A 9,341-nucleotide genomic window follows, 5' to 3' on the forward strand; every position below is an offset into this window, starting at 1 on the left:
TGACAAGTGAATCTCGATGTCAAAAAAGAACTAATTCATAAAGGCTGTATCACACTGTCGATTGCGATTGTGTGCGCTTACAATTCAGAAAGTTCAGTTCCCGATTGTGTTGAATTATTGAAGAAAGTACAAGAATTATTAATGGATAATTCAAACTTGCCTGTAAAATTTGATCCAAATTATATGAAGTACTTCATCTAAAAAGATCAACGCATAGGAACACTAGGTATAGTAGTGCTTTGGCTTCCGCATATTACATGCCCATACAATTTGAAAGAAGAATATAGTTTAACATTATCTTAAGTATATAATATAGTTATCTTAAAGTTTGAAAAAATGTCTTTAAAAAACTAGAATAAATTATATTTCGACAGCTCGTCTAAAAAATCATTGTATAAGAACTATAGGTAAACCTATATTATAAGGATGTGCTTTTTTTAGATGCTTATAGCGAAATTATCTTGCAATATGACCAGGGATTATATAGATAATTTATATCTGTAATCTACAAATCTAAATTAAAAGTCAAACTAATCTATAAAATTGCAAATTCACAAAAAATACATATTCAGTCCTTGATATATAAAGGTAATAGACATATAATCTCCATCATTCTTATAAATAAACAATAAAACAGCAAATAATAATTTATACCAAATTAAGCAAACTATTTCAAACTGGTGATAAACAGTAACTAATGTGATTGCGATATCATATCAATTATCTTATTAATAGCAATTGATTTCCTCCTGATTCTGAAAAGTAGAAAAGGTTATTGCTTTGGGGCCTATAACGTACATATAAGACGATTTTAAAAATCCCAAAAATATCCGAACAACTAGAATTTCGTGAATTTAAGTGAACCGAATAAGTTGATACGAAATAAAACTTAGTAAAGCTACTATAGCTTTAATCTCATCCACATACATATCATCAACAATACATATAATCACTATATAGTGTTTTCAGGTGCCATTTTGGTATTATCAAAATAAAAATACTCTCGGTCGGAAAACAATTTCAAACCAAACATGCAATGTTTTGCATTATTTCAAACCAAATAATGCATTCATGGACTGTTATTGTAAATCTCAAGTCGTGGATAACTTTAATGTGCTGACTATTAGTCTGTTGCTAATAATAAGGAATAGCTAGTTTCTTGGATACCGGTATAGGAAAAGGGCTTCGTAACTTCGTATTCAATGGATCATTGCCCCTTAGATAAGAGGTACATAACGCCGTTACGTGCCTGTGATCCATGAATTGTGTGTACGATTCATAGATCTACGATTATGAAGTGTACCCACTTAGTACACTAAGTAGAAGTAAGTTTTCAGAAAGAATTTTCTTTGCTTTGTAAGGTAAAATGTTCTTAAATTCATGTAGTATTTTATATTAACAATTTTTGAGAAATATTATTTACATGTGTATTAAAGGACAACTTTTTATCCATGCAGAGACCAGGTTCTTAAATTACATAACCCACTCTAACTCAACATGATTATTATTGACCTTATTTGATTTTATATTATTCAATTTGATAACACATTTTGAGAACAAAATTGCCCGGGTTTTACTACAATTTACAGAAAGTAAATTCGTATTAGCTCACTCTGACATTTGGTGCAGGTCATTGTTAATTAAATTTAAAGCCTCAGTCCTCCACTTAAAAAGTGTTAGTAGTTTACAATTATTAATGGTCACTCTTAGAACCTGTTGCCTTTTAATAATGTAGCTATCACACCAATCATTAGTTGTTATAAAGGGTGTTTTTTTAGAGGCGGAGAACTTTCATTTGGCAACACTTTTTTTTATGACAGCCGACCTGACAGTTCTGGATTATTTTTAGATTAGTTTGGTTTGGCAATTCATCATGAACAGACTCACGCCGGAGCAACGTTTCCAAATTGTTCAAATTTATTTTGAAAGACATGGTTCTATTCGAGAAAGACATCGGGCATTACGTGAGTTTTATGGTGCTCATAATCGTCCTTTAGAGAGATTAATTCGAGAAACTGTTGATTGTTTTCGCAATACTTTTACTCTAGTCGACAATACGCATGCCGTAAGACGCCGTACAGTGCGCACGCAACAAGCGATAGCTGCTGTGCAGCATAGTGTTGATAATGATTCAAATGTGTCAATTCGTCGTCGTTCTCAACAAGTGAACTTATGTCCATCCACTTTATGGATAATTTTGCGCAAAGATCTCGGATTGCGAGCATATAAAATTCAACTTGTCCAGGAGTTGAAACCCCAGGATCATGTTTTGCAAAGTACATTAGCTGAATGGGCGGAAGAAAAGATTGCTGTTGATCCACGATTTCATATGAAAATTTTGTTCAGTGATGAAGCACACTTTTGGTTAAATGGCTATGTAAACAAGCAGAATTGCCGAATTTGGGAGGATGAGAATCCACGAGCTGTTGGCGAAAAAAGGTTACATCCAGAAAAACTAATCGTTTTGTGCGCTTTATGGGCCGGTGGAATCATTGGTCCTTATGTCTTCAGAAATGCTGATGGTCAGAACGTTACAGTAAACGGTGAGCGATACAGAAACATGATAACCAACTTTTTTGTGCCTCAATTGGAAGCCGTTGCAGAAATGTGGTTTCAGCAGGACGGTGCCACGTGCCATACAACGCCCCAAACAATTAATTTACTGCAAGAGACATTTGAGCAACGAAAAATTTCAAGGAATGGACCTGTAAACTGGCCAGCTCGTTCGTGCGACTCGACGCCATTAGATTATTTTCTTTGGGGCTATGCTAAGTCGCATGTCTACGCTGATAAACCCGAAATACTTGAGCACTTGGAAGCCAACATACGACGCGTGATTGCCGAGATACAGCCTGCAGTACTGGAAAGAGTGTGTGAAAATTAGACCTCTAGATTACGCCACGTACGCGCCTGCCGTGGGGTCACGTGCCCGAAATCATTTTTAAATATTAATGCCAAAAAAAATTCTTTAATATAAAAGCAAATTCGTTCATATCAATAAAATATTTTGTGTTTAATTTCATTTTAAAGTTCTCCGCCTCTAAAAAAAACACCCTTTACTATAATAGTTTAATTTCGCTCGTAATAACTTTATGTCAACTGTAACAAATATTTTTGTCATATCTATTAATACAGAGGAACAACAATTTGTATCATACATATATAGACTATACTATATCTATCACTGGTTATTTTTAAAACAACTGTTGTACGACTATTATTTATTAGGCCGAAAACCGGACTGAAATTTTGAAATGATATTCCTACTCAAAAGATAGTCAAGCATTTGAACCTTTTTTTTCTAAGATGCGGTTGATAAAACATTGGATAGTTTTAAGAGTTGTTATCACTTACTTTAGGCACAGGTGTTCTAAGGGCTCTTTTCCAAACATCAGGAACGAAGCTAGTAGAAAGCGACTTTGATAATGTGATCTAAGGGTTATAGGCAAAAAGCGATACAAGCTTTTAACATTTTTATAAATGTTTTTACTCCTACTGCATTGCTCTTTATACTATTTATAACTCTTAGTACATCATTTATTTCTCAATTATCTTTCATGATCTCAGTTTAGGCTTGATTAAATATTTTGTAGGATATAGATCAAAAGAATACTTTAGAACGATGGATTTATATAAGTTGATTGACATTACGATCCCTATGAGATCATTCTCAGGACTATATATATATCGTAGATCGTCTTCGTTAATAATAATAATAATTGTAAAACCATAATAAGTACAAAGATATATAATTTTTTGGGGGTCTACAGTTTTAAAATTTTTTTAACCATTTGGACAAGATCGCATGTTTCTGTGAATAATTTGAGAATTTTGGCTATTCTTTAGAATCATATTTTTAAAATGTTATGCGACTGTTTTAAATAGCTCCGCATGCATCTTATCGCCATCATGCATATACCAGTCCTAATCTATTCCTTAGAGGTTAACGACTAATCAATAACATAACATAACCTCTATTCTTGACCTTGACAAAAACAATAACAATGGTGTTATTACTTACTTTATTCTCCATAATAGCCGCATTTAAATTTAAAACCTACTGCGAAATGTGATTCACCATGCATGAAAAGAACCACCTCATCGTAAGTAAATTCACATATAATTACATTAATTGTACCTACAAATTTTTAGAGCATTATTATACCAATTTATAATGGGGCCCCATGGATAAGACGATGTTTTGAGAATATCCTTAAACAAACAGCCATAGGAGTGTTGAAGCTTGAAATATGCGTGTGTGACGACTGTAGTAGTGACAACACACCACAGTTATTAGAAGGTTGGAAAACCACTTTTGAGAATTTTGAAGTCCCATTTAAAATGTATAGAAATGAGGATGGTAATAAAGGGGGTAAGTTAACGTAGTAAGTTCATATTCTGATAAGTCAACCTGTTTCAATCCCAGATAAATTAAGGAGATTAAATTATGGTTATGTTTAAAATTATTGTTATGTTATGTTTAAATATGGCTATTTTTTATTAAATAAGTTATGTACTTCTTACAACTTCCACATATGGGAAGCTATTATCAAAATTATTTTTTTTTATGTTATAGAGGTATTTATGTTTTTGTGTGTAGCATTAATTTTTTTTAGTTTGTCCACAATAATTCTAAAAAAACCACTAAAAAATATTAGAAAATATATAATTATGTATATACATATTTATCTATTATGGATTGCATCATTTCCTAAAAAAAGATTGAATATAATTCTCACATCCCATAATGCATGACAGTAAAATAATTTATTAGCAATAAATGCCATATTTCATCCCGACAAAGTTCAGAATTAGTATACTAATCATAGAAGAAAATAAACGATGTGCAAACTGCATGTTTGTTTCTTTTTTTTTCCTCACTACAAAATATACAATTGTTAAAAAGTTAAAATCAAAACTTTGAACACCTAACTTATATATAGAATAAATGAATGTATATCCAACCCAACTCCTTTAACCCTATCAAATTTAAACCAAAATTTACCTAAAGACCACGGTGATTTTTTTCTTATCTTGTGACATTTTCTACATTTGAGGCCATTATTTGCAAAACTTGCTAATCGACAAAATCATGGAATTTCTTTTTTTTATTTAAATTTTTAAGGGGAATCAAATGATAAAATCAGAATTTTTCAAAAGTCTCTTTTTAGCATGTAAATACTGAGAAGAAAATTACAGTTATATGCAGAACTAGCTCTTTGCTTTGACGTTTTGCTGGCAAAACTCGCTCCTTGTTCTGACACCAATGAATTGTTACTTGTTAAATCACGTGATTAACACGCGGTAGCAGCTGTTGTAGGGTTGTTTACAAAAACTTTTTTCGGAATGTCATTTAAGTATTTTTTATTTAAGCAACTACACAGCTATTTTTTTGGCGAATAAGAAAATTTTTTTTTTTATTAATATGGAGTTAGTTGGTGAAAATGTTATGTCTGTTAAACCTAGTCCACAGGGAAAAGGACACAAAAAACTTCTTCAGCCAGAAACGCATAAAAGGAATGTTGCTAAACTTGCTAGGTAAGTACTTCATCTTAAACTTATGATTTTGAACTTGTGCGGTAATCGTTTGAGTTTTATTGCAGTGTCAGTTGTTTTTTTTTTAAATTTCTTTGTCTTTTTTTTAAGTTGAGTAGGGCTAACAAAAAGTTTACTACCCGTGAGTCATGAGTTGTATCGATATTATGTTTTATGTATGCAGCTATTGTGTAATTTTTGTCAATTTATATTGTTACAGAAATACACCAAAAGCTCTTCCGGCTTTTCCAATTTTTGGACATAATGGACGATCCGGATTACCATATTATTGTTCCACACTCACAATGAAGCAAATTAAAGATTTTCATGCCTATCTTTACCAGTCAAAAAAAACAAAATTAGCCAAGATCTTTTGATATTAACGTGTTGTCAGGGAGAAAAACCAAAAAGGGGGAAATCTAATCATGCTGCAGTGTCAATAAAATACCACGTTCGTCTGAGTAAAGGAGAGATGATTAGAGTTTGTGCCAAGTTTTATGTTTATAGAGTTTATGCCAAGGAATTACAAATTTAAGCAAGGACCGCATACAAAGAATTGTAAGAAATTTTGTTGTAACAGGAGAGATTTGGTATCTCTCCGTAACGTAGGGGTGGTGATAGAGTGGGTCCAAAAAATGACGAAAAACGAAACTGCATCAAACAATTTATAGAATCCATTACATGTACCGAGTCTCATTACTGTAGAAAAAAGACGAGTGTGAGGATTTACTTGCCATGTGACTTAAATTTTAAGAAACTTTTTAACTATTATCGCCAGAAAGTTCCACAGCCTATGCATGTAAAGATTTCTTATTTTCGAAAGTATGTGAATGCTAAGTACAATATCGCTTTTGGAACTCCGCTAACTGACTGTTGTTCTACTTGCTTAAGAACAAAGGAGCAGCTAGAAGTAGCAACTTCTTTAGATGTTCGACAAAACTTAGTCACTCAGCGTCATGTTTATATCGCAAAGGCAAAGGGTTTTTTCAAACTGCTTAAAAATCCTGAACCCAACACAACTTACTTTTCATTTGACTGCCAGAAAAACTTGGCACTGCCAAGACTACCTGATCAAGCAGCATATTTTAGCCAGCAAATCAACTATAATAATTTTACCATTGTCGCTGGAACTTCTAAAGATAAATTAAGGCCAAGCAATGTGTTTTCTTACTTGTGGACAGAAATTGATTTCCGCAAAGATTCTAATACAATTGCATGAGCTTTGCGACATGCTCTAAATAATTTTGATTTTGATCCCAGTATAGAATAAGTTCGTTTGTTCACTGATGGACAAAACAAAAACACGAATATGATGGCAATTTTGGCTTATTGGCTTCTAGAAGAAGCGCCGAAACATATTATACAAATTGAACTGATTTTTCCGATCGTCGGTCATTCCTTTATTCCGCCTGATCGCATCTTCGGCCTTATAGAAAAAGATATTAAAAAAATGCCTGTTATCGTCAAAATTAGTGACTACGATGATTTAATTAGAAAGCATTCCACTATACGGAAAATCGGTATCGATTGGGATGTCTCTGATTGGAGAACACAAGCAAAAGGTGTTATTAAGCTGCCTAGTTCATGGCACTTTGAATTTAATAAGGCAAAGCGGTTTTTTGTTGTAAAAAAAGATAAAAATGTTTGATCCGAGGTGAGCCCAATTACAACAATGCTATTGGAAAAGCTAATGGTGTTTGTAAAAAAAAATTTTAGCCTTTCTTCAATGGCTCCTCTGAAATTACCACTGAGAGAAGAACTTAAGGGGGATAAAGGAACTATTAATGGTCTCCTTTCCAAACACTACGGAGAAAATTGGAGAAGCCTTAAAGAAACCTTTGATGGTTAGGATTTTTTTTCTGTTTTTTTCTTTAAAAATGCGAATTTTAATGTTTTATTTGTATGACAAAATAACTTATTTTATTGAACTAATTACTATTTTTTTTAATTTAAGGTACCTATGTATTTTCAAAACTGGTTATTTGCAATAAAAAAACCCTGTTTTTTAAAAACTTTGCAATTATGTTGAATAGGCTGAAATCTCCTAAATTACATTTCTAAAAGTCATAAGCAACAATTATAAAAACCTTTCAATTGCGAGAAAAATCCTACAGGGCTTTTAATCGTTTTTTTCGATTTCCCAAAAAAAAGGCTAACGAGCAAAAAGCAAGTTTTGCAAATAATGGCCTCATTTATTACATTTAAGAACTAGATTTAAAATATTTTAGTTGGCAGTTCTAAAAACAAAGCAGTCAGTATTAGTTCAGGAGATTTCTTATGTTTTCAAGATGTAGTAAGTTAATTTATTTTTTTATATTACATTACATTCTATATTAATGTAAATGCGTTCCAGGATGATGTAATGCTTCCTGACCGAATTTTAAAGCAATATGAGAGGGCACTAGAAGAAACTACTGAAACTGTAAGAATTTTTGCTTTTTATTTTAAGTGGATAATTTATAGGTGATTCATATCACTAGATCATAGGATGTCAATTTAAAAGGGAACCACAAAATTCTACAGTGAGATATACAAATTGGGCAAATACCTTAACACCAGCCCAATTGAATCTGCAAGTTTTTACATCACATGGGCCTACAGTTATTATGCCCACTTGGTTTTGCAGTAGAAAAGTTTTTGACAGGTTGGCTTTTTAATTGTCCGACTCTCAAATATAACTCTAATGGATTTTTAGGGTAGGTGGTTTTTTTGAGTGTAAAAAAGGTTGTCCAGAAGATTTGGTATTTTTTAATAAACATTTGGACCTTGGAGGTAAAATAGCCAGGGTAGATGAAGTATTATTAGTTTATACGTTTCACCTTAATCAAACTACATTCTCTATAGATGAGTATGTTTTATTTTACGCAGTAATTTGCAACTTCTTTCATATTGTTTTTAGGGACACAATTTGGAATATAAGAGTAGAACGTTTGCAGCAAATTGTACTGTCAAAGTGGCCTAAATTTACCATTTGGAATGCCGGTAAACAAGGACGGAAATTTTATAATTCTCTATCAGAAGAAAACCAGGAGAAAACTGTAGCGTTTTGTGATGTAGACTTAAATAAAATTGGAAAAAAATACAGTCCATTTAATGACGTTCAAAAGCAATTTGGCAGAGAAATTGAGATAATACATTTTCGTGATGCTGTTCCTCCATTTGTTATTTGTATGAAAATTGTAAGTAGTTTTGCTGTAGACAGTTTTCTTACAATTACCTAAACAAAATCTTTTCTAGGATTTGACACAAGGAGTTTTCGAAAGTAATTTGCGTACTTTACAGCTTAAAGAAGGCATGGATTATGTTATGTTTAGCTAGAGTATATTTATTATATTACTTTTGTTTGTTATTTATTTTAAAGGTTTATTTGGGAGATTCCTCTTTTTTAGGAGTTAAGAATTGACCCTCTCCATTTTAACAATTAATTTATCTTGAAGAAAGCATTATTTTTTCTTAAAAACTGTAGAAATTCAATGCATTAACTATATGTATTTAACAAAATAAATAAGTAAAACAAAGTATATATTGTATGTTGTATGCTGAAGTAAAGAGATAAGTAAATATTGTATGTTGTATGCTGAAAACATCAAAATTGTTTTTAAAACCTAATCCATATCAACAGCTATGATTTTTTGCAGTGAAAATAAAATTATTGAACCAATATTTTAAATATTCTGCTTCTTAAAATTATAAGTAGAATCAGAAAATACATGAAAAAATATACCAGTTCATTTAAAAAAAGGTAACTTTGGTCTCTACTAGTGTTGTGATGCCCCCCTGTATATGCAAAGTTATCTTGTAGGTGT

The 9,341-nt window shown here is 31.9% G+C and overlaps 1 protein-coding gene across 1 annotated transcript; it reads left to right on the top strand.

Moving 5' to 3' along the window:
* The first annotated feature begins 3,969 nt into the window (after positions 1-3,969).
* Positions 3,970-8,884, top strand: LOC126739606 (UDP-GlcNAc:betaGal beta-1,3-N-acetylglucosaminyltransferase-like protein 1). The gene is made up of 8 exons (XM_050445362.1): positions 3,970-4,103; positions 4,153-4,372; positions 7,764-7,828; positions 7,889-7,957; positions 8,016-8,179; positions 8,231-8,383; positions 8,435-8,714; positions 8,773-8,884. The coding sequence occupies exons 1-8, from the start codon at positions 4,080-4,082 to the stop codon at positions 8,851-8,853; spliced, it is 1,056 nt and encodes a 351-aa protein (XP_050301319.1). The 5' UTR covers positions 3,970-4,079; the 3' UTR covers positions 8,854-8,884.
* Positions 8,885-9,341: the final 457 nt, after the last annotated feature.

This window comes from Anthonomus grandis, chromosome 8, assembly GCF_022605725.1.
Source record: "Anthonomus grandis grandis chromosome 8, icAntGran1.3, whole genome shotgun sequence".
Taxonomy (NCBI): domain Eukaryota; kingdom Metazoa; phylum Arthropoda; class Insecta; order Coleoptera; family Curculionidae; genus Anthonomus; species Anthonomus grandis.